General features: G+C 40.4%; 1 protein-coding gene across 11 annotated transcripts in view; it reads left to right on the top strand.

Moving 5' to 3' along the window:
- The window catches only part of PTPRK (protein tyrosine phosphatase receptor type K), a 656,446-nt gene that overhangs the window by 538,650 nt on the left and 92,153 nt on the right, over window positions 1–25,643 (top strand). For all 11 annotated transcript variants that reach the window (XM_075063933.1, XM_075063932.1, XM_075063924.1 and 8 more), the window contains 3 exons: window positions 7,835–7,944; window positions 9,078–9,279; window positions 13,970–14,075. In XM_075063933.1, coding sequence (XP_074920034.1) covers window positions 7,835–7,944; window positions 9,078–9,279; window positions 13,970–14,075 — 418 coding nt within the window. The remainder of the gene's footprint in view (window positions 1–7,834; window positions 7,945–9,077; window positions 9,280–13,969; window positions 14,076–25,643) is intronic.

Genomic DNA, 25,643 nt, shown 5'->3' with positions numbered 1-25,643 from the left:
AAAATAGCTAAAGCACTTGACCCAAAGTTTAAGAATCTGAAATGCCTTCCAAAATCTGAGACGGATGAGGTGTGGAGATGCTTTCAGAAGTCTTAAAAGAGCAACATTCTGATGCAGAAACTACAGAACCTGAACCACCAAAAAAAGCCTTTGCTGTTGGTATCTGACTCACATAATAAAAATGAGCATGCATCAGTCCACACTGCTTTGGATTGTTATCAAGCAGAACCCATCATCAGCATGGATGCATGTCCCCTGGAATAATAGTAGAAGCATGAAGGGACATAGGAATCTTTAGCGCATCTGGCACATATATATCTTGCAACACCAGCTACAACAGTGCCATGAGAATGCCTGTTCTCAGTTTCAGGTGACATTGTAAACAAGAAGTGGGCAACATTATTTCCTGCAAATGTAAATAAACTTGTTTGTCTGAGCGATTGGCTGAACAAGAAGTAGGACTGAGTGGACTTGCAGGCTCTAAAATTTTACATTGTTTTATTTTTGGACATAATTCTACATTTGTAAATTAAACTTTTATGATAAAGAGATTGCACTACAGTACTTGTATTAGGTGAACTGAAAATACTATTTCTTTTGTTTTTTTACAGTGCAAATACTTGTACTGTGCTCACTTTATATTTATTTTTGATTTACACTTTGTATTCTATATTGTAATTAAAATCAATATATTTGAAAATGTAGAAAACATCCAAAAATATTTCATAAATGATGGTTTATTATTGTTTAATAGTGCGATTAATCACGTGATTAAATTTTTTAAACGCCTTGACAACCCTAACATAGATACATAAAAGAGAAAACTGAAACAAGTGCAGTGTGTTTTTGTATATGTGTACAAGCAGTGAAGTGAGTTGTGTAAATGCTGACTGCAATCAAAACTGGGATGTGGCGGAACACTTGTGTGTTTCTAACATGTAATCAGTTTTACAGCAAACAGGAAAAATAATGATGTTTCAGACAGTGCAGTAATGAAGAGAAGGTTGTGGTATTTCACAGTATAGCTAGAGAAGACAAGTAGTTGTGGAGAACCACAGAGATTGATATACAGGATTTTTTTGAGACATACAGAATTTTAATATTTTATGCAGATCAAATTTAGTGTTAAGTTTTTCTGTAGGTGGTTAGAAATATAAACCAGAGGGAACTATTGATATGTCTGTGTTTTAGTATAGGGATTCATAGTTGCTGTATTACATGAGAATCAACAAAGCAATGATGCTATGCCCATGTGAATTGAGTTTCGTTCTCTGTTGCTGAGTAGTTGCCTTTTCAAGAGATCCTTTTATTCTCTTCTCAAATCCTTTAGCCAGTTAGATTTGCAGAATTTGTCCAAAAAAAACTATAACATGTACAAACCTCGCCTTGAATTTTACTTTTGAGTTATTATTGGGAATATGGAGTACGAAGGCTTTTAGATGAAAAAAGATACTGAATCTTGTCACTCTGATCAAATGATCCACTGGTGCTTGCCAAAACACTTGATTTTCTGAATCTTCCCACCTGTATATCAGTGACCTTGTTTATACTTGGAGTTAGTGTTAACGTGAGTTCCCCTCTCCTTTACTGGGAGTAATATATATTCTTTGAAACCAATTATAAAGTCATTCCAGCTTTATGTTAATGAAGTCAGAAACTGTAGCAGCACAGTTTTTCCAAATTCTCTTCCTCCCAGTCTAACCCTGTACCTTGAGCCCTGTGTTGACTGTTCTTTGTATCAGATTTAAGAAGTGACTTTTAAAGTCATTTGGTTGTGTGGCAGGGTGGACTATGTCCAGAAGCACCCTGCTGGAGGCCTCACGGCCCTGCCTTACCCTGCCCCAGAATAAGAGCAGAGAGAAGTCCTCCAGGCAGCCTAGAGTGGCTGCAGAGGAACAACCAATCAGAGGGGCTGATGGAGCAGCCAACTGGGGGCCAGAAGGGCCCTATATAAAACAAGCAGAACAGCAGAGAAGTCAGTTGCTTTGTGGAGCTTGAGGAGTGAACACTGGATGACTCCCTGGTTGGAAGAACAGCAGTACCACGGACAGCTCACTGTGGAGAGCTCACTGCAAACAGAACTGAAGCCCCATGGAAGGCTGCTGAAGAGCAGCAGGACTAGCAGAAGGTCAGTGCAGGAAACCTGAAGCCCAGCGGGACTGAGCACAGAACCTGGCCAAGCCAGCGAGGGTGCTGAGAATGGGTCCTGCTGGTCTGGCTGAAGATGAGCCCAGGGAGACCTGCTGAAACACCACAATTTGCGGGTACCCAAATGGGCCTTGGCTGGGTGGTTGAACAAGGCCGTGCCTCTGAAAGAAGTCTTAGACCCACGGCCCCATACCAGGACTATGAGAAAAACTTGCACTGTATACCCCGGAAGGGAGGACAATGTATGTGGCTCGGCCAGAGGGCTGAAGACCTGCTGAGAAAACCATCGGCCAGAAAGGTGCTTGTGAGAGGTGGGTGCTACCCTGTGAAAAGAACTGTGTTTGCAGGCACTATCAGCCAGAGAAAGGGGGAACATGCGAGAGGCGGGGTGCCAACCCTGTTACAGGATGTTATTTGCATCAATGGTCAAATTGAAAAGGATACTTCTACAGTGCCATACCCATCTTGTCTGTTCTCCCATTGGTTACCTCAGAAAGTACTTTGGAACTGTGTACAGGTAGTAATTGTGTGGTGAGAGTTTGTTCTGTGATTCCCTGAGTGACCATTTTAAGTTTTTTCTCTCAAATCTTTTTCATTTTAATAAATTCCTCAGTATTTCCATTTTTAGAATTTGTATTGGGAAATATTTCTGTGGAGCTGACTTAATTTCCAAATCGTACTGTGTCTTGTAGTATCCTATACCTGAAAGAAAGAGTTTGTCAAATCCTAATCTGTGTATTTACTATAGTAAATACTGTGAAAATTGCAAATACTGCTGTTGGGTAACAGAGATGCCTTTTTTTTTTTTTTTAAATATACTCTTTTAAAACTTTACATCTTTTAGTTTTTACATATTTAATCAGCAAGTTACTCCTAAAGTAATTCATGTATATTGATTATCCTTTTTTCTCTCTTTGTGCATTCCCACTTTCGCTATGCTGCTTTTTTCCCTTCTTACACTCCTTTTTTCTCTTCCTTCCTTCATCTTACCTACTCAGTTCTTTCCCTTTCTCCATATTCTTTTGTCCGTTTTCCCCACCCCCATTTTATGGCTTTATAATCTTCTGTAGGCCTGCAGCCATAGTGTACATACACCAGAATAGTGGTTGTCAATCTTTTCTGTCCCATGAAAACCCCAGCATACCATCTCATGACCCTCCTCCCATTTAGTTGTATGAGAAAGGCAGGGTTATTGTGATCCCCTGACATCTGTTCACAATCCCCATAGGCTTCAGTACTTCCAGGTCAAGAACCCCTGTACAAGAACAAAAAGATCAGATACTTGAATGAAGTTTGGGTGCTATTTTCACAACCACAAAGCACTTTACTGCAAGTATTGTAAATGGATATTTACCCCCGAGTAAATGTTATCAGTTTATTGCTGGTACATATTACCTTTTTTTGTACAACAAAGGAATTCTTCTTACTATAACTGTGCCTATATCTCTATATAGTGTATGTATTTCCATGCAGCCTTCACCGTGGAGTGTATCCTTAATAATAAAGAAAATATTCTGTTGACACTTTCATTATTATGTAGCAGGAAAACTGAAATAATATGGAATCATTTATAGCAGTTGGTGTCCTTTAAAACGTTCTAATAAAACTAATGTAGTTAATGCCTTTCCTATAAAGTTAGTGCAGGACAATATTCCACTGACGCTATTTGGGAATTTCAGTTTCCTTATAACTGTGATGTAATTGAATGCAAATTTAATGCTTTAAAAGAGTTATTCTGATGTCAGATCAGTTGATTGTGTTATTTTTAAGTATAGTATTCTGTAAAGTCTGCAATTGTATAAATATATAAAAGAATAAATTATCAGCTATTCCCTATACAAGTATATAATTTCATGAAATGTCTTCTTGTGATATCCATAAATCATGAAAAGAGCTAGTGACATTTCCATCATAAATCCATGATGAAATTCCCTTTCAATTTATAGTATATTTTTTAATATAAGTTCAGAACTCTTTGTGCAAACAACTTGGGAGCCCTATCCACATTGGTATGAGACTATCTCCATTTCATTAGAAATTGACAAACCTTGTCTAAAATAAAATTGATTTACGCACATAAAAACAAGGGAATTCAGAATTAAGACTGAAACTGTGATCTACGGATATGTGTTTTATAAAATGCTGGGCTCCAAAAGAGGATGAGGGGCCATTGCGTAGAGGGATTGGGAGGAGAAAAGAGAAGTCTGATGGAACCACGAACTCTTTTTTTGAGTCACCCAGGTGAATGCAGTGACTCAAAGATTAGACGTCAGCTCCAGTTTTTGACCGGAATGCCCAGTTGAAAAGAGACCCTGGCGGCTCTGGTCGGTACTGCTGACTGGGCCATTAAAAGTCCGGTCAGTGGAACAGCAGGGGCCCAGGACTAGGGCAGACTCCCTGCCTGCCCTGGTTCCATGCGGCTCCCAGAAGCAGCTGCCAGGTCCCTGCAGCCCACAGGCGCAAGGGCAGCCAGGGAGGCTCTTCATGCTGCCCCCGCTCTGAGTACCAACTCCACAGCTTCCACTGGCTAGGAATCACGACCAATGGGAGCTGCAGGAGTGGTGCCTGCAGGCCCAAGGACAGCGTGTGGAGCCGCCCATGCACCTTGTGGCCGCCGGAACCTGGCGGACGCTTCCTGGGAGCTGTAGTAAGTGCATCTGGGACCCACACCCCATCCCCCTGCCTGAGCCCAGAGCCCCTCCTGCACCCCAGAGCCCAAACCCCCAGCCAGAGACCGCGCCCCCTCCTGCACTCTGAACTCCTTGCCCCCAGCCCAGATCCCCCTCTTACACTCCTATCTGCAGCCTGCACCTCCTCCCAAACTCCCCAGCTGAGAGCCCCCTCTTGCACCCTGAATCCCTCATCCCCTGCCCCACCCCAGAGCCCTCTCCTGCACCCCTGCCCCACCCCAGAGCCCACACCCCCAGCAGGAGCCCTCACCCTCCTCCTGCACCCCAGTCCCCTGCCCCAACCCGGTGAAAGTGAGTGAGGGTGGAGGAGAGCGAGTGACAGACGGAGGGAGGACGAATAGAGCGAGCGGGGGTAGGGCCTAGGAGAAGGGGCGAGGCAAGAGTGTTCGGTTTTGTGCGATTTAAAAGTTGGCAATCCTAGAAATAGGTCTGTTGCCTAGTGTCCTGCGGTACATTGACTCTTTTTGCATAATATTTTTGTTAATAAAACTATCTCTGAGGAAAGAGACATGGAGACTGGACTTGAGAATTCAGGCTTTATTTTGACTAACCTGGTTGGTGAATCTGCCTCTGGTTTACAGATACACTCCTCTTTAGAATTTCTTTGCTTTCATATATCCCTCTCCTCGCTTGCCAACCTTTGTTTCTAGGCACTTATTTTTTCCTCTACTTCCCTTCCTCCAATTTATGTGTCTGGCATTCTCAGCAGCAGAGGTTTATTATAATCACAGTTTGAACTTCTATTCCAGTCCTTTTTTGGTGCCTGTGGAAAAAGAATCATGTAACTAACTAGGCTCATGTAGTGCCAGTCAGTTTAACTTTATTAAAGAATATTATAGTGCAGAAGCGCAAACTATGATCATGCAGTGCGATCAGTCTGTGGGCTTGTCCCGCTTGGGTGTTTAAAAAGAAATGTGGGAGGGTGCATGAAAACACAAGACTCCTGTAGTCCTGTGTCCAGTTTCACTCCTTTATGCAGCACAATCTCTTTAACAATGAGATACAGTAAATAATTTTTCAGGTTTCTTTGCAAACTTATGTGTGGACATTTGTTTACCCCTTCCGCCCCCATGCTATTTTTAAAACTGTTTTAGCAAAATATAAGCAAGTGTGTTTGGAATTCTCTAGCTACAGTCCCATACGTTCTTATACACATATTGAGATGTAAAATGAAAGCTATCACCTGGGTCAGACTACATGCAACACTATGCTTCATGTGATCTGTGGAGAAGAGAAGCAGCCGAGCATTCCCATGAAAAATAGACTGACGCCTATGGCAGCATCCTTGAATGCCACAGACAGCACAGAGGGGCTGTCATGGCACATCAGCCTTTATCCACTACACGGTCTGTGTCAGTACAGTGAAGCAAAACAGCATTATGTGCGTTTAGTTAACTTCTCCCAAGTCTTCAACTGACAGATGGATGAACAGTTCCTATGAAGTTGGGTTGGAGTCTCATCTGTTTACTTATGGGCTTCTTTGACTCCATGAATTTATTATTAATATATCAAATTATGCTGCCTATCCCAGAGGTCAGCTCATCATTTACGTCTTCCATGTAGACTGAAATAAATCTTACTGTTGTACTCTCTGTTCCTTGATTCTGCTAACATGGTGCATAGCACTTCCTTTGATCCAGTGATTTTTAATTTATTTTTGCCCCTTAGAAAATTGCAGGAAATCTCCAGGAAATGTCATGTGTGAAGTTCATTGCATGTTGGATTAAGGGGGGAGGGAGGAGAAGGGAACTAATTAAAAAGGGAAGATAAATATATGCTTGGATATTTAAATCAAAACAAGTTGTTAAGTTGAGACACTTTTTAAAAATAAAGCAGCAGACAATCCTGTGGCACCTTACAGACTAACAGACATTTTGGAGCATGAGCTTTCGTGAGTGAATACCCACTTCGTTGGATGCACCGAATTGAGTATTCACCCACGAAAGCTCATGCTCCAAAATGTCTGTTAGTCTATAAGGTGCCACAGGATTCTTTGCTGCTTTTACAGATCCAGACTACCCCTCTGATACTTTGCAAATAAAATCTTTCTTACATTCAGTCTGCACTCCCCTCTTCCCACCAATCTTTCAAAACATTCATCCTCAACTCCAGGCGAGTTGCTGATGGTTAAAAAGAACCATATTGCACAAGGGGGTGTGAAAATTTTGTAAACTGAAAATGGGAGATAACTAAGCACTCAGACTTAGTACTGATGTGATTGCTAGTTATTATGAATCATACTTCAGGTCATGGGTCCTAAAGTGACTCTTCAAACTTTATTATAGTGGGGATGGGAAGACATATATTGATATAAGAAACTTTGGTCATTCTAGCTTAGTTCAGATCATAGCTTTGAAAAACTTCTTTTATTTGAAAGATTGAAGCAGGCAGTTCTCCCCCTACTGCAGCATTAACGTTGTCTTGAAAAGCAGCGGTGATGGTTGAACTGCTGTTTTTTAATTAAGATTTTTAGTTTTTAAAACAACAAAGCTAGAAGAGGGGGGTGACTGACACCAAAGTTTCCCAGCATTTCTATCTTTAGTAGATGCCAGGAGGAGCAATATAACGTGTGCTTAATTAGATGATTATGGGCCTTTGATATGGAAGGCTGGTTTTGAGGCAGTCTTCAAAATCCTTCTGCTGAATTATTATTAAAGTTAGTGAGGTTCACTAAACACTGAGACTGTGATGTGGTTTGGTATTTTTCACTGTTTGTTTTGCAAGACCAAATTAATTTATCTTGCGTGACTCATATGAAACCATGTTTGGGGAACAGTCTCGACTGGGTGCATTCCCTGCATACCTGGATAAGAGTACACCCTTTGATGTGCTTGTGCCTTTTTTTTTTTACAGTAAAAGAAATATTAATATTTAGGGATTGCATTAACTGCAGTCATTGATGGGGTATACCATCACCTGATGTTCAGTTTACTCCTCTCTCTCTCTCTCTCTCTTGCTAGAGTTCCTACTTTTAAAAAATGCTAATTTATTTGCAGTGCCTGGCCCTGTACCTGCAAAATCACTAAAAGGGACCCCGTTTGAAGACAAGATCTTCCTGAACTGGAAGGAACCTGTGGATCCAAATGGCATCATTACGCAGTATGAGGTAATAGAAAGAACATCTAGGAAGCTTAGGGTGATGTTAGGGGCTTTGTCTCATATACACCACCGCCCCAAAAAAAAGTGTCCCAATTTTTTACGCATGCTATTTGTTCACCCTAAGGAGGTTAGAGAGTGGGGAAATAATTACTAATGATTTTATGTGCTTATGGTTTGCAGAAAGATTCTGTTCAATTAGCTGTTACTCTGTTTCACAGAGTAATAGAATTATTGTGGTGACTAGAGTTTGTCGCAATACATAATAGTATTGGTTGGCCTTGTCAAGAAGCATTTCTGTGTGGCTATCACAAATGATGGAATCCATGAGTAAGTGAAACACTAATTTTAAATCTTGTAATATTAATATACAGCCTTCCAAAGCCGTGATTTAGTGGAGACCTCGGGAATCTCATTTGTGGAAAGAGAAGGTTACACGCACAAATGTGAAGAAGATTGTTAATGGTGAAATTGACTTATCTAGCCTTTGCCATAACTTTGGCTACTCTCCCTTTAAGGAAGCCAGCACGAAAATTCTAGAACGATTCTTTTTTTATGACTACGTTGGCCCTTGGAAAAAAAACCAAGCCCACAGGGAACTTGGATGCAGGCACTTTCAAAATGTGCAGACTCTGGGGCAAAGTCTATCTGTCTGTCTGTCTGTCTCTTTTAAAAAAAAAAAAAAGTGGAGGAGGAAGGAATATTAATGTGTACTAATTTATTAGTTCATTAAAATATAAAAATATTTGAATTTTTAGTGTGTGCAGGTTCTGACCAGTGCTAATGGTGTTCTTGACTGTGTCATTGCTGGGTTTGAATACCCCAGCATGATTTTAGACAGTATTTTAATGTGACTGTTGGAAGAGGTAGGGTACAGAAGGTATGCTCCCTGCTAGCTTATAGGTATTAAGAATGTAGGGAGATAGAAGAGGGAAAAGTAAGTATAGTGGTAAAGAAGAGTGAAACAGATTGTATTTTAATACCTATCAATAAAATAACATTCAGCAAATACCATGTTCTCAAGATGTCTACAGTCAGGTATCTGCATGCCATCTATCTCCTTTACAAATAAGAAAATAGATAAAATTCTGCCCATGTCTGCCAAAAGCTCTAACATAATTTTAAAATCAATCATTTTAACAGGTTAGCTATAGCAGTATAAGGTCATTTGACCCTGCTGTCCTAGTGGCGGGACCCCCACAGACAGTGTCAAAGGTCTGGAACAGTACACACCATGTATTTTCACATCTGCACCCTGGTACTACCTACCAATTCTTTATACGTGCCAGCACAGTCAAAGGGTTTGGACCAGCGACAGCAATCAACGTAACAACCAACATCTCAGGTAACCGAAAAAACAAAAGGCAATGGTTTTGTACACTATGTTTCTAAGACGTTAGAAAAAAGAGGAAAAACAAATAACCAGGCACTCTAGCCATTTAAAGCGGTTCAACTTTACTGGGAATGTTTTGGGATATATTGTCTAAATACTGCTACAAGTCCAAGGGTATGCAGGTGTATTAACAGAAAATTATGCACCTATAATTTTCAAATGTTTTCAATTTTTTAATTTTAAATATTGTGTTTTTTATCCAGGGATTTCAGAGTGCTTTTCAAACATTAAGTCTCACAATGATTTACGAGTTAAGTATTACACTGGTTTTACAGATCAGGGAAGTGAGGTGCAGAGAAGTTAACTGATTTACCCACAGTAATGTAATGGCAGAACAGGGAAGCAGAATCAAGGAATACTGGTGCTAATTGTCTTAAAAATCTCAGTGTAATGAAAAGTAGAGAATTGCAGAATAAAAATATAAACAATTTGGTAGGAAAATACTGGTAGATGTAATTGTGTTACCCTTCAGTATTGTTCTCAAAGAATAAGGCTGCAGTTCATAGAGCTGGCAACTAGTAAAATTAGCCTCAAGTCAACCTTAGAGATTTAGTTGATTATATGACATACTAACTTTAGAACGTGACAGACAATAGAAATATAAATCAATTGAAAACCTAAAACAATGCTAAGCAGGTTATTTCCCTCAACTCACTGCTGGGATTGCGCATCCTCCTGCTCAGTCTGGGGAGTAGATCACCAGGACACCACCCCTTCCTCTGGTTGCATACTATCCTTTGTCTCTTTCTGCGTCTGCAGCCCCTCTCTCGTTCCATGAGCTGCTGCTGCCCCTTCATGACTTAGCCCTCCGGCCAGGTCACTCAATGTGTTTTCGCCTCCCAGAGTACCAAAATCTTCCTTCAGCCATCCTAGGCAGTCTGCCCATTCACTGCCTTGTAGTGCCACTCCTTCAGTGGCTGGCAGAGGAACCCGGGACCACTCTTTACTCCTAAGTTCAGGCTCAGGGATCCTGTAGCCAGCCATCAAGGCCAGTTCCCTTCTAGACCTTACTGCCTTCCCCAGAGCCTTGTCCTACATTCCTGGCTTCCCTGCTCTCTCGGTTTGCCAGACCAAAGATACCTCCTTTCTCCCAGGGAGTGACTGCAGGCTTTCCCAGCAGCCTCCTTCTGTTTCCCATTTCTTGTCTCTGTAGTCCCAGCCCAGCTTGTTCGTCCCAAGCTGGGCACCCTCACTCAGTCCAGAAATTGCTTATTACCTATCTCTTAGCTGTGGCCTGTTGGGTTAATTAGCCCACTTCTTAGCCTTCATTAACCCTTTCAGGGCAAGCATGGGGTGAACACACCATCACAGCCTCATTCTGCTACATTGTTGTCTTGAGATGTTTCTAAAGCAGGGGGGTCAAATTTTTCCAAATGTTATTCTAAATCTCTGCATGAAGTCCTCCTCATGCACTGACCTCATCACCCTGCTTCCAAACACACACAAACAAGAGTGGGTAGAGGCAGTTAAAAGCAGAGCTCCTTGAATTATGTACCCTGTTATAGTTTAGAGGCTAGAATAGTCAGGATAGGGTTAAACTAATAGCAAAAGGGGAAGGTAAAAAGAGAGAGATTTGATTTTGTGCGGTGTTCATGATGTTGAGAACAAAATTAAGAAACCAAAGGACATAAAGAGAAGAAATTCTTAAATTGCCTATGCACTAAAGTTAGGAACCTGGCTAACAAACAAGAAGAATTGGAATGCCTCATTTATGAGCATAAATTCAGTCTAGTTGGTATTATTGAAACCTGGTGGGTTGATTTGCACAACTGGAATGTTAAAATCAATGGCTATAACCTATTTGGGAAGAATTGAGTGGGCAAAGGGAGAAGGAGAGTGGCACCCTGCCAAAAATGCCATTGTCTGTTTCAGAGTCACTGATAAGTCAGAAGAAAATGATCTTGAATGCTTATGGATCAATGTCTTAACAGATAAAGCAGAAGATAGGGACACTAGTCAGTGTCCACTACAGACCCCCTTATGCATCTATCTGTAATCTGTAGGGAGAAAAAATTGTGTGATCACGGGGGACTTCAACTGGAGTGACATATGCTGGAGGTCTCATGCTGCCAGTACTAAAATATCCTTGGATTTCTAAATATTATAGACGACAATTTTGTAACTCAAAAAGTGTTGCAGCCAACATGGGGGAATTCTATATTAGACCTTGTCCGAGCAGGTAAAGAGAAACTGATCACAGAACTAAAAGTTAATGGTAGCCAAAATAAATGTCGTCATGATTTGATCACATTTATAATGTGTAAATAGAATACAGTCCAGACCAGGAATATATATACTTGGTACTTTAATACGGCCATTTCACAAAGCTGAAAACAATTATGAGCCAAATCAGTGGCTGATATGAGACTCAATTTATAATGAAATAAAGGTGGATAATGTAACTAATGCAAACAAACATAGGTTTCTGGAAAACAGATCTTATCAAACTTGATCTTTTTTTCCCCTGAGATTACAAGTGTGATTGATAAACGTAATAGCGTTGACTCAGTATACTTGGACTTGTGTGAGGCATGTGATTTGGTACCACACGACATTTTGATTAAAAAACTAGAACAATATAAAATTGACATTGCACACATTAAAAACTGGCTGAGGGATCTCAAAATGTAACTCTAAACAGGGAATTGTAATCAAGCAGGTTTGTTTCAGTGGGGGACCCACAGGGATCGGTTCGTGGCTGTTTTTGTCAATGACCTGGAAGAAAACAAACAAAAAAATCATCCCTAATAAAGTTTGCAGATGACACAAAAATTGGGGAATTGGTAAATAATGAAAAGGACAGATCACTTATCCAGAGCAATCCAGGTGGCTTAGTAAACTGGGCTCAAGCAAACAATATGGTTTTAATATGGCTAAATGTAAATGTATACGTATGGGAACAAAGAATGTAGGTCATACTTAAAGGCTGAGGGAATCTATCCTGGGAAGCAGTGACTCTGAAAAAGATTTGGGAGTTGTGGGGGATAATCAGCTGAACATGAGCTCCCAGTGTGATGCTGTGGCTGAAAGAGCTGATGTGATCCTGGGATGAATAAACAGGAACATTGAGTAGGGGTAAAGAGGTTATTTGACCTCTGTATTTGGCACTGATGCGACCTCTGCTGGAATATTTTGTCCAGTTCTGGTGCCCACAACTCAGGAAGGATGTTGATAAATTGGAGAGGATTCAGAGAAGAGCCAGGAGACTGATTAAAGGATTAGGAAATAAGGCTTACAATAATAAACTCAATAAATTCAATCTATTTAGCTTAACAAAGAGAATGTTAAGCCATGATTTTATTGTAGTCTTGTAAGTATCTACATGGGGAACAAATATTTAGCAATGGGCTCTTGAATCTGGCAAAAAAAGGTAGGATGATCCAATGGTTGGACGTTAAAGCTAGACAAATTCAGACTGGAAATAAGGTGTGAATTTTTAATGGTGAGAGTAGTTAATCAATGGAACAATTTACGCAGAATGATGATGAATTTTCCACCACTGACAAAGTTTACATGTAGCTTCATCTCAATTTTGAGCACTTTAATGGACCCCACAATAAGCCATTATCTTTTTATTTTCCAGTGAAGTATAATTCCCTTAGGAATGAACTTCCTTGTTCTCCAGCTTCTGCTAATGCAGTATAAGTTCTGAGAATTAAATAACGAATACATGTTTATTTCTTTTTAAAGTGGAGTAATTTGTCTGCTGTCCTCATTTCTCATACAACTCATCCATCCTTTTCTGTCCTCCTTCCCTTGCATTCCATTTCCCCATTTAGCCCTCGATTTTCTTTCTTCCCACCCCCACTAACCTCCCAAATGGTCTGCCTGCAAGTTTTATTTTCACTTAAAAGTTTGAATTGAGAGTCTTAAAACACATCCCAATTCAATGCAATGAAGTTAAGTCACTCCAGCCACTTTTCTAGTGTTGCTGAGTGCCTGGCTGGAAAACGGAGGCACACATTTCCCTTTAAAATGCCGCCTCAAAGATTACTCACAGGTGATACTTCAAAGGGAAACTACTGCCTCCCCTCCTTGCCCAGTGGGATCCCTCAGCAGTGCTACAGAAGTGGCAGAGCAACTTTTAGCTTCACTAAAAGTCACAGTTAGAAGCTGTATTTTATCACTCTCCCCAATCTAGTAGTGTACGTCTATTCTTCTGTGGAGAGTGAACATGAAACTTGAAAGGATCCTAAAATGTTGTGGGCCAGGGAGAGAGATTATGGAGGCTGCTGGGGGTGGGGGTCTGAAGACGGATGATTAAAAAGGTAAAAAGAGGAGGCTAAAGAGAGATTTACAGACTTTTTGTTCCTTTTCCGCAGAAGCCTGTAAACAACAGAAAGGTGCAAATGGAGGAAGAATACATATGTAGTCACCTTCTCCCATCATTTCCACCCCTTGTCCTGTGTGAACCTATCTAACCTAATGGATATGGGGATATTTATGGGGTTTTTTATTACCACTTGTGGAATTCCAGATATGCAACAGTGGGTGCCTGGCTGCAAAATCATCAAAAAGACTCTAGCAGCCTGTGAAAATGTGACTTTGTGCAATGTTTGTGCAGGTACAGAATCTAATGAAAATTCACAATGCTTTAGCTAATTTGATTCTTGGTGCTTCTTTTTTCCTTAACATTAATCAGCTCCTACTTTACCGGACTATGAAGGAGTTGACGCATCTCTCAATGAAACTGCTACTACCATAACTGTATTGTTGAGACCAGCTCAAGCCAAAGGTGCTCCTATCAGGTATTTATTTAAAAAACAAAGAAACTGTTTCTGTAGTAGATTGCATGTTGCCTAGCAGCTAATAGAGCAATTCATTCCTAGGTGATATTCATTTGACATTTATGTCAGGAGGTTTGTTTTTCTTGGTTAGACAAAGACTACAAATAGACCTGTAGTTAATAAGAGTAAATTCTTCAGAGGGTTTTAGATACTCATTACCTTAATCATCAGCCTATCTCTTCTGTTTCAGTTAGCCCACCCCTCTAGTTCAGAACCATTTCATTTCACTTCCTCCCTTGGTATCTGTGAAATGCGAGGTTTGAAAGTATTTGTCAAAAAGAAATTTTGAAGATAGCGCTACCTCTCCAATATTTTAAGTCAGCTATAATATAATGCATTTCATAGCTAAGATTGGAAAATTGGAAGCTTGGAGGAAATAGGAGAATATGCAAACTATTTGACCTTTTATTTTTTTAATTCTCCTTCCATACGTGCTTATTAGAAATCAACTTACAGCTATTACATTTTATTTGGGGTGTCCCTTAATCATATTAAAATATTTCATGTTATATTAACTTTGAGAGACCTTTTCCTATGTCCTCCCAGTTGAAAGATAATTTAATTCTGTTTGCAAAGATTAATCTACATCCTGTTTTAATTTCTCATTGTTAGTGGGAAATCCATGTGTGGTTTCTATTTGACAAAGACTTTTTCTTACCAATATTTTTGCTTGAATAGGACGGTACTTTTTCTACATTAAGGTACAGAAAATGAGCTGTTTGTAAACAACATTTTTATTCAGAATAAAGCAGTCTTAAGAGTAGCTTAGTACTGTAGAATGAGTAGCTTAGACTATATTTGTGTTTAGATGTTTACATCTGGAGGATTGGTCACCATTTCAGTCTTTCAGATGCCTAGTTGTACAGATAAACCAAATACAGACTAACCAGATTTCACTACTTATCACAGAGGTGGAGAGTTTGTAATTCTAGAGCCTTGCTGTTGGTGGTGTTAATTCGATTATTGGCACTGGAGATAACTACTCAGATTAATTTCCTTTTTCGGAATTATATCCGTAAATAAAACTATAAACCAGGGACAGTCAGTAACTTTTTGTCAAGGTCCAAATTTCTTGGTCAAGGTATAGTCAAGGTCTAGATTCCAGAGAAAATAATTTAAAAAATAATAATAATGATAAGTAAATAAAAATATTTGGGATCCATTCAAAAGCATTTGGTAGTCTGGATTTGGCTCACAGTCCACCTGTTGACTGCCCCTCCTATAAACCATTGAAATTCCTGGATAGCAACACATGGTGTTCTTCAAGTGATGGTCCCTATGTGTAGTTTACTGCGGGTATGCATGTGCTCCATGAGCGTGATGCTGGAGAATTCTTGCAAGCAATGTCCATTGTTATGCACCTGCTCCCCTGCTCTCTTCTTGCTCTGCATTGAGAGTAGAAGGAGGTGGCATGGACCAACCGCTGCATGCCCTGAATTGGAACCTCCAGTGTCCAGAGCTTGTTTTTTTATGAGAGTCTCCAGTTTTGAGAGTTCATTCTTAATCTTTCCTTGTTTGCTGTATAAGATGTTGATCAAGTGGTTCTGCAGTTTCTTTTAGTGTGTGTGGCACAATCTGTCAGCATAGTCTGTGTGGTATGTAGATTGCAATGGATTTTTTTACGTTTAGTCCTTCTGGTATGATGTCCATCTGTTTGCTTTTGGAAAGGAAGATGATGTCTGTCTGTATCTGCATGAGTTTTTTCATGAAGTTGATGGATTTCTACTCCATACAGCTGAATTCCTAGCACTCCTAGCTATCTTCAAGAAACCACTGACTTCCTGAGGAAACTACAGTCCATTGGTGGTCTTCCTGACAACACCATCCTAGCCACTATGGATGTAGAAGCTCTCTACACCAACATTCCACACAAAGATGGACTACAAGCCATCAGGAACAGTATCCCCGATAATGTCATGGCAAAACTGGTGGCAGAACTTTGTGACTTGGTCCTCACCCATAACAATTTCACATTTTGGGGACAACATATACCTTCAAATCAGCAGCACTGCTATGGGTACCCGCATGGCCCCACAGTATGCCAAAATTTTTATGGCTGACTTAGAACAACGCTTCCTCAGCTCTCGTCCCCTAACGCCCTTGCTCTACTTGCACTACATTGATGACATCTTCATCATCTGGACCCATGGAAAAGAAGCCCTTAGGAATTCCACCATGATTTCAACAATTTCCATCCCACCATCAATCTCAGCCCGGACCAGTCCACACAAGAGATCCACTTCCTGGATACTACAGTGCTAATAAGTGATGGTCACACAAACAACATCCTATACCAGAAACCTACTGACTGCTATACTTAACTACATGTATCTAGCTTCCATCCAGGACATACCACACTATTCATTGTCTATAGCCAAGCTCTACGATAGAATTGCATTTGCTCCAACCCCTCAGACAGAGACAAACACCTACAAGATCTCTACCAAGCGTTCTTACAACTACAGTACCCACCTGCTGAAGTGAAGAAACAGATTGACAGAGCCAGAAGAGTACTCAGAAGTCACCTACTACAGGACCGACCCAACAAAGAAAGTAACAGAATGCCACTAGCCGTCTCCTTCAGCCCCCAACTAAAACCTCTCCAGCACATCATCAAGGATCTACAACCTATCCTGAAGGACAATCCATCACTCTCACAGATCATGGGAGACAGACCAGTCCTTGCTTACAGACTGTGCCCCAACCTGAAGCAATTACTCACTAGCAACCACAGACCACACAACAAAAACACTAACCCAAGAGGTTATCCTTGCAACAAACCCTGTTGCCAACTCTGTCCACATATCTATTCAGGGGACATCATCATAGTACCTAATCACATCAGCCACACTATCAGAGGCTCATTCACCTGCAATGTGATATATGCCATCATGTGCCAGCAATGCCCCTCTGCCATGTACATTGGCCAAACCAGACAGTCTCTAAAAGACTGGGAGTGGATGGGTCATTACACAAAGTAAAACTATTTCCCCATGTTTATTCCCCCCCCCCACCCCCCACTGTTCCTCACAACTTCTTGTCAACTGCTGCAAATGGACCATTTTGATTACCACTACAAAAAGTTTTTCTCTCTCCTGCTGGTAACAGCTCACCTTAACTGATCACGCTCGTTAGAGTGTGTATGGTAACACCCATTGTTTTATGGTGTGTGCGTATGTATATATCTTCCTACTGTATTTTCCACTGCACGCATCCGATGAAGTGGGCTGTAGCCCACGAAACCTTATGCTCAAATAAATTTGTTAGTCTCTAAGGTGCCACAAGTACTCCTGTTCTTTTTGCAGATACAGACTAACATGGCTGCTACTCTGAAACCTGATGTAGTATAGTATTTTATACACCCTGGTCAGGAAAGCCTTTGCTGTGATGAACTACAGAATAACAGACAGTCCCTTGCGTATAACTTGCATATGTTGATCTATAATATATATGAAAACATTAAGCTTAAACAACATAGCAGCTGAACATTTGATTAAAAATGAGATAAGGGGCAGAACATTGAATCCTTTATAAAGATTATTATTGACATTAAAAAACAAAAATACCGTTTTGCTTTGCCCAGTAATCAATACAAATCTGTTCTCATGCTGTCCGTCTCAGATCCAGCATAGTGTTAGCAGGTGGTGCACAATGAGCCATAGACTCTAATAATTGCTTCAAGCCAAATCCAGATAGTGAAGAGTTGCGTCTGAGCTATACAGTAAACATTTTGAGCAAAGCTTAATCTGAGGCGATCAGATTTTATGGTGATGGGTATGTATAAGAACCAGGATAGTTATACATAATATAAAAAGGTCTTAAATCTTTCCCACTTCATTAGCCCACTTGATAAACTGCATTAACCATAAAGAACCAACATCTTCCTAAATGGGTTAGTGTAGTCAGTTATACATTACAACAGAAAACAGTAATATTTGTAACACAAAATAGAACAACTAAAGATAGGTCAGCCTCTTTAGACAAACCCTAAAAGGGAACGAATTTGTTTCCAGTATTGAAAGATACATAGTAATTTATCAGAGTCCTCTAAGGACTTTTCTTCCACTGTGAAGGTACTGTCAGCTTCCCTTGTGTCCCCAGACATCATAGTGTTTGCCAAACAAAGAAATTCAGACATATGGTCTCCATACTGAACCTTCAGTCGGGCTGAAACAGTACAAAATCAAGGCCCATCAGTTTTACCCTTGCTCTTACAATTATGAGTGTTTTCTCTTCATTGAAATTAAGTATGACTATAATACAAGGAGAATATTTTCAAATCTTGAAAACCAGGCCTGCAAGTGACGTGATTTTTATTCCTTATTCCAGATGAGGAGTATCCCTCCAGAAATGCTCATGGCATTATATGGCTATCCATCCCTGAAATATGCATATTGCAATCAGTTATATATCACCAACATCTTAATACAGAAGATAAATGTAATACACTGAAAAAAGGGAGGAGGTGTTGCCTTATATATTAAAAATGTATATACTTGGACTGAAGTTGAGATAGAAATAAGAGACAGACTTGTTGAAAGTTTCTGCGTAAGGATAAAAGAGGTAATAAACAAAGGTGATGTCATGGTAGAGGTCTCCTACAGACCACCAAACCAAGAAGAAGAGGTGGATGAGGCTTTTTTTGAACAACTAACAAAATCATCCAAAGCACAGAACTTGGTGGTGACTGGGGACTTCAATGACCCAGACATCTGTTGGGAAAATAATGATCTAAAACTCAAAAAGGAGTCCTACAAAAAGTAGAAACTCCATCACATTACAAAGGATGAATATAAACAAATAGTACAAGTATGTAGGGACAAAATTAGAAAAGCCAAGGCACAAAATGAGATCAAACTAGCTAGGGACATAAAAGGAAACAAGAAAACATTCTACAAATACATTAGACATAAGAGGGAGATGAAAGACAGAGTAGGCCCATTATTTGGTGAGGGCGGGAAAGACAGTAACAGAAAATGTGGAAATGGCAGAGGTGTTTTATTACTTCTTTGTTTTGGTTTTCACCAAGAAGGTTGGTGGCGATTGGACATCTACCATAGAGAATGCCAGTGAAAATGAGATAGGTTCAGAGTCTAAAATAGGGAAAGAACAAGTCAAAAATTGCTTAGGCAAGTTAGATGTTTTCAAATCATTGGGGCCTGATGAAGTGCATCCAAGAATACTCAAGGAGCTGACTGAGAAGATATCTAAGCCATTAGCAATTATCTTTGAAAGTCATGGAAGACGGAAGACATATAAAGGGAAATAAGGACAACCGGGGAATTACAGACCAGTCAGCTTAACTTTTGTACACAGAAAGATAATGGAGCAAATAATTAAGCAATCAATTTGCAGACACCTAGAAAATAATAAGGTAATAAATAACAGTCAGCATAGATTTGTCAAGAACAAATCATGTCAGACTAACCTGATAGCTTTCTTTGACAGGGTAACAAGCCTTGTAGATGGAGAGAAGTGGTGGACATGGTGTATCTTGACTTTAGTAAGGTTTTTGATACTGTATCGCATGACCTTCTCATAAACAAACTAGGGAAATGCAACCTAGATGGAACTACTATAAGGTAGGTGCATAACTGGTTGGAAAATTGTTCCAAGAGAGTAGTTATCGATGGATCACAGTCATGCTGGAAGGTCATAACGGGATCGGTTCTGGGTCTGATTCTGTTCAGTATCTTCATCAATGATTTAGATAATGGCATAGATCGTACACTTATAAAGTTTGTTGACGATACCATGCTGGGAGGGGTTGCAAGTGCTTTGGAGGATAGGATTAAAATTCAAAACGATCTTGACAAACTGGAGAAATGATCTGAAATAAACAGAATGAAAATTCAATAAGGACAAATGCAAAGTACTCCACTTAGGAAGGAACAATCAGTTGCACACATACAAAATGGGAAATGACTGCCTAGGAAGGAGTACTGTGAAAGGGATCTGGGGGTCATAGTGGATCACAAGCTAAATATGAGTTCAACAGTGTAACACTGTTGCAAAAAAAAAAAATCATTCTGGGATGTATTAGCAGGAGTGTTGTAAGCAAGACATGAGAAGTAATTCTTCCACTCTACTCCATGCTGATTAGGCCTCAACTGGAGTATTGTGTCCAGTTCTGGCACCACATTTCAGGAAAGATGTGGACAAATTGGGGAAAGTCCAGAGAAGAGTCAGCAAAAAAAAATGATTAAAGGTCTAGAAAACATGACCTATGAGGGAATGGGTCCCTTCCTGGGGATTTATTAAGCAGGAGTATTGTAGGCAGGTTTCAAGACATCAAAATCTGAATTCTTCTGCTCAGTCCAACTGATTAACTGACAGTATTGGTTCCAATTTTTGTTCTGGGCGCCACATTTCAGGAAAAGATTGTGGACAAATTGGAGAAGTCCAGAGAAGAGCAAAAAATGATTAAAGGTCTAGAAAAACATGACCTATGAGGGAAGAGGAAAAAATTGGTTTGTTTAGTCTGGAGAAGAGAAGACTGAGAGGGACATGATAACAGTTTTCAAGTACATAAAAGGTTGTTACAAGGAGGAGGGAGAAAAATTGTTCTTTCTTAACCTCTGAGGATAGGACAAGAAGCAATGGACTTAAATTGCAGCAAGGGCAGTTTAGGTTGGACATTAGGAAAAACTTCCTAACTGTCAGAGTGGTTAAGCACTGGAATAAATTGCCTAGGGAGTTGTGGAATCTCCATCATTGGGGATTTTTAGAGCAGGTTGGACAAACACCTGTCAGGATGGTCTAGATAATACTTAGTCCTTCAGGAACAGTCAACATGGATTCACCAAGGGCAAGTCATGCCTGACCCACCTGATTGCCTTCTATGATGAGATAACTGGCTCTGTGGATATGGGAAAAGCAGTGGACTGATTATATCTTGACTTTAGCAAAAAGCTTTTGTATATGGTCCCCCACAGTATTCTTGCCTGCAAGTTTAAAAAGTATGGATTGGATGAATGGACTATAAGGTGGATAGAAAGCTGGCTAGATTGTTGGGCTCACATGGGTAGTGATCAACGGCTCAATGTCTAGTTGGCAGCCAGTATCAAGCGGAGTGCCCCAGGGTCGGTCCTGGGCTGGTTTTGTTCAACATCTTTATTAATGATCTGGATGAATGGGATGATTGCACCCTCAGCAGTTTGTCGCGGATGACACTAAGCTGGTGGGGAGAGTAGATACGCTGGAGGGTAGGATAGGGTCCAGAGTGACTAGACAAATTGAGAGGATTGGGCCAAAAGAATCTGATGAGGTGGTTCAACAAGGACAAGTGCAGAGTCCTGCACTTAGGACTTGGAGAGAATTCCCATGTGCACTGCTACAGGCTGGGGACTGACTGGCTAAGCGCAGCTTCTGCAGAAAGACCTGGGGATTACAGTGGATGAGAAGCTGGATCTGATGAGTCAGCAAGGTGTGCCCTTGTTGCCAAGAAGGCTAACGGCATATTGGGCTGCCATTAGTAGGAATCTTCATTGCCAGCAGATCGAGGGAAGTGATTATTCTCCCTCTATTCCAAGAAGGTCACTGTGGTGAGCCACATCTGTAGGAGTACCGGTGTCCAGTCGTTTGTGGCCCCCCACTACAGAAAAGGATGTGGGACAAATTGGAGGAGTCCAGCAGAGGGCAACAAATTATTTAGGGGGGCTGGAGGCACATGACTTATGAGGGAGGCTGAGGGATATGGGCTTATTAGTCTGCAGAAAGAAGATATCAGAGGGATAAATACCAGGGAGGGAGAGGAATTATTTAAGCTCGGTACCAATGTGGACACAAGAAAAAATGGATATAAACTGGCCATCAGGAAGTTTAAACTTGAAAATATATGAAGGTTTCTAACCATCAGAGGAGTGAAGTTCTGGAACAGCCTTCAAAGCGAAGCAGTGGGGGCAAAAGACATACCTGGCTTGAAGACTAAGCTTGATAAGTTTATGGAGGAGATGGTATGATGGGATAGCCTAATTTTGGCAATTAATTGATCTTTGACTATTAGTGGTAAATATGCCCAATGACCTGTGATGCGATGCTAGATGGGGTAGGATCTGAGTTACTACAGAGAATTTTCTTGGTGTCTGGCTGGTAAGTCTTGCCCACATGCTCAGGGTTTAACTGATCATCATTTTGGGGGTCAGGAAGGAATTTTCCAGGGGAGATTGGCAGAGACCCTGTGGGTTTTTTGCCTTCCTCTACAGCATGGGGCACAGGTCACTTGCTGGAGGATTCTCTGCACCTTGAAGTCTTTAAACCATGATTTAAGGACTTGAGTTGCTCAGACATAGGTTAGGGGGTTATTACAGGAGTGGGTGGGTGAGATTCCGTGGCCTGCGTCGTGCAGGTCGTCAGACTAGATGATTGTAATGGTCCCTTCTGACCTTAAAGTCTATGACTCTTTGAGTGAGGGAGGAATTGATAGCAGCCTTCAACTATCTGAAGGGGGGTTCCAAAGAGGATGGATCTAAGCTGTTCTCACTGGTGGCAAATGACAGAACAAGGAGCAATGGTCTCAAGTTACAGTGGGGGTGGTGTAGGTTGGATATTAGGAAAACTATTTCACTAGAAGAGTGGTGAAGCACTGCAATGGGTTACCTAGGGAGGTGGTGGAATCTCTATACTTAGTGGTTTTTAAGGCCTGACTTGACAAAGCCCTGGCTGAGATGATTTAGTTGGGGTTGGTCCTGCTTTGAGCAGAGGATTGGACTAGATGACCTCCTGAGGTCTCTTCCAACCCTAATCTTCTATGATTTCAGTGAACTTTACTGCCAGTTTTAGTGAAACTTCACTCTGCTTACATTGACATTGATGTTCTATTTCTACCATAAGCATATTTCACTGTCATAATGAGCATTACTAGGTAGATATTAAAAGATGATTAACACTTCCCCTGCTGCACCCGTCTTACGTGCTCTGACTGTGCAGGGTAACAGCTAAACTCTAGGTTCCCAGCCTCAAAGAGGACAGTGCTGGCTAGCTTATTGAGGAGTCTACTGTTCATTTTTCTTACAAACCAGGCATCCATGAATGGTCAAGAGATAATTATATTTAATCACCTCTTTAATGTCCTCATTACTTTCAACCAGTAGAGGCCCATTGTTTATAGTATACCTCCACTGATTGTGTAGTTATTTGCCTCTAAAAACACAGACAAAACTTCACTAAGATTAGGGTTTACTGTACTTCTGTCTCTGTCATAGTCCTCAGGAAACAGATGTTCCTTAATCCAACTTAAATCTACAGGTAGCTGTCAATCACTACTTAAAATGCTGCATGCTGTGGTAGTCACAGCTGTAATCATGACTGTAACCATGTCTTACTGGTCAATTGTTATCTCATAATCTCTAGTTTTCTTTATGGCCTCCAGAAGTTTTAAACCAACTGTAGAAAAGAAATGCAAAAGGGGAGGGGACTGCATGATTCAGAATTTGTTACAAGACGTGTATTTTTTCATCACCAAATTAGTGGCTCAGATTGCAGTCAGCAGTTAAAAGTGGTTACCTTTCAGTGGTCCATATTAAGTGATTTGTAGTCTCTTTCGAAATCAGGGCATCCTAAACACAGCCAGTAAAACTGTGATATTACATCACACCTTCAAATTTTATTCCACATGTATTACAAATAATCTATTTGAGAGATGTTAGATATTTTTCAGGGGTGTTTTTGTAATTGGTAATGTGTTTTGTATCCCTGTGGCTGCTTTAATTACACCATAAGTCCAACAATATGAGCCACAGAGGGAAATAATAAGGCAACATTACATCTTAGGTTAGTAATGAGCCAGACTTCCAGTGGAACCTACTAAGGGCCTAGGTTGTAACTTGACCTGTTTAGCACATATTAAAGGAATCATGTGCCTTGTCTACACTAGACTTTTTAAATGGGTTAGGTAGCACATGTTAAATCTGCATCGAGATATGGTCCAAGTGTGGACAGTATTTATCCACACCTAGCTGAGGGTTGGTTTTGGGTTTTTTTTTGGTTTTTGTGAGGTGGGGGGGAGCATTGAGGTGCACTGGCAAAGTGGCAGGCATTGAGCCTCTTAACTTGCTCCTTACTTACTTGTATGTACTGTGGCATTTTGGTTAATTAGGTCAGTTAGAGATAAGAAAAAGAGTCTCTATATGCCAAAACTCAGAGCTACATTGCCCCCTTCTCTCAGGTCTCTCTCTCTGCTTATCTGCCCAGCTCTCATTGCCAACAATCTCAGAGCTTTTGGGCACCAACAATCTACGCAGCACCATCTCTCTCTTTAGAATAGCTCAAATCCTGTTTAACCAGCACAGAGAGAGGGAGAATATTGTCCCTCATTACTTCCAAACTTCATTTCTTCTTCCTATTAATTTCTTTATCTCATTTTCTCCTCCCTTTGTGTGCTGGCTGCCAGCAAGATGAAGAGACTGTGACTTCCATCCTACAGAAATCCTATAGATTTCTTGAACTCTAGACACTGGCCCATTTAAGTGCCCTCTTAGGGTATGGGGCCTCACCTATATATTAATAAATATGCCAAAAAAAACTTAGTGGTGAAGCAGTTAGGGCTGCTGCTCAAACAACATGCTCTACTCAAACACTCAAAAGCAAGAAAATGAAAAGTTAAGTCTCCTAACCATACATACCCTGTACTCTTCCACCCACTGGCCCACACTGTGCTATTATTACAACCTCTTTACACCCCAGACCAGACACTGCAACCTTATGGATCTCTCCACACACCCCTTTACCAAACTACTCTCCTTTAACAATAGTATTTGTGGATGTTTGGTGTAGTGATGTGTGTTCTGGGATGGGGTAGTTTTGGTAAAAGGGTGTGATGTAAGGATGGCATCTTAATGGTCCTGACTTGACTATTTAAATCTCCATATGCCTTTGAGCTTTCAGTTTTGCATTCGGGCAACATTTCCAAAGACTATGCACAAGCCTTTTAAAATTATTGACGAGAGGGATAAAAAAATCCGGAGTTGGAGAACGGAAATAACCAATGTAATTTTTTTTCTTTGTCTGCTAATTATGGCACATAAAACTCATTTAAGAGAAATAATGCTGATTTCTTTCTTAAGTATAAAAAATAATTACATAACCCTAAGCATCCCAACAAACTCTATGTACATGTTTCTGATCTTTCTTCTACAGTTTGTAGTTTTTGAGCTACAGTGGCCTGCAAAATCAGTTTTATAATACTCACTTTTGGGGGTCGGGAGGAGGGGATTTTGAATTTATTAGAATTTGCAACTGAATTTCTGAAAATTCAAGTCTGACTCAAATGACATGCTGCACATTTTGCGGCATATTTTGATCCAAAATATCAAAAGTATTGCCATGAATTAAATTGACACTGTTAAATTTGAATTCAGTAATATGTATCTCTTCTACCTCACTCCCTCAGTCATATTTTTGACTAATAAAAAGAAAATATTCCTCTGAAAGTGAATAAACTCTTGACACCCTCACTCTAGAAAGACTGATATGAAACTATGTTAAAAACTCCACTTCTGAGCTGAATGACACAACAGTATATTCCAGGAG

Source organism: Chelonoidis abingdonii, chromosome 3 (assembly GCF_003597395.2).
Source record: "Chelonoidis abingdonii isolate Lonesome George chromosome 3, CheloAbing_2.0, whole genome shotgun sequence".
Lineage (NCBI taxonomy): Eukaryota > Metazoa > Chordata > Testudines > Testudinidae > Chelonoidis > Chelonoidis abingdonii.
The sequence above is the reverse complement of the archived record's forward strand: the minus strand, read 5'-3'. Positions and strand labels throughout refer to the sequence as shown.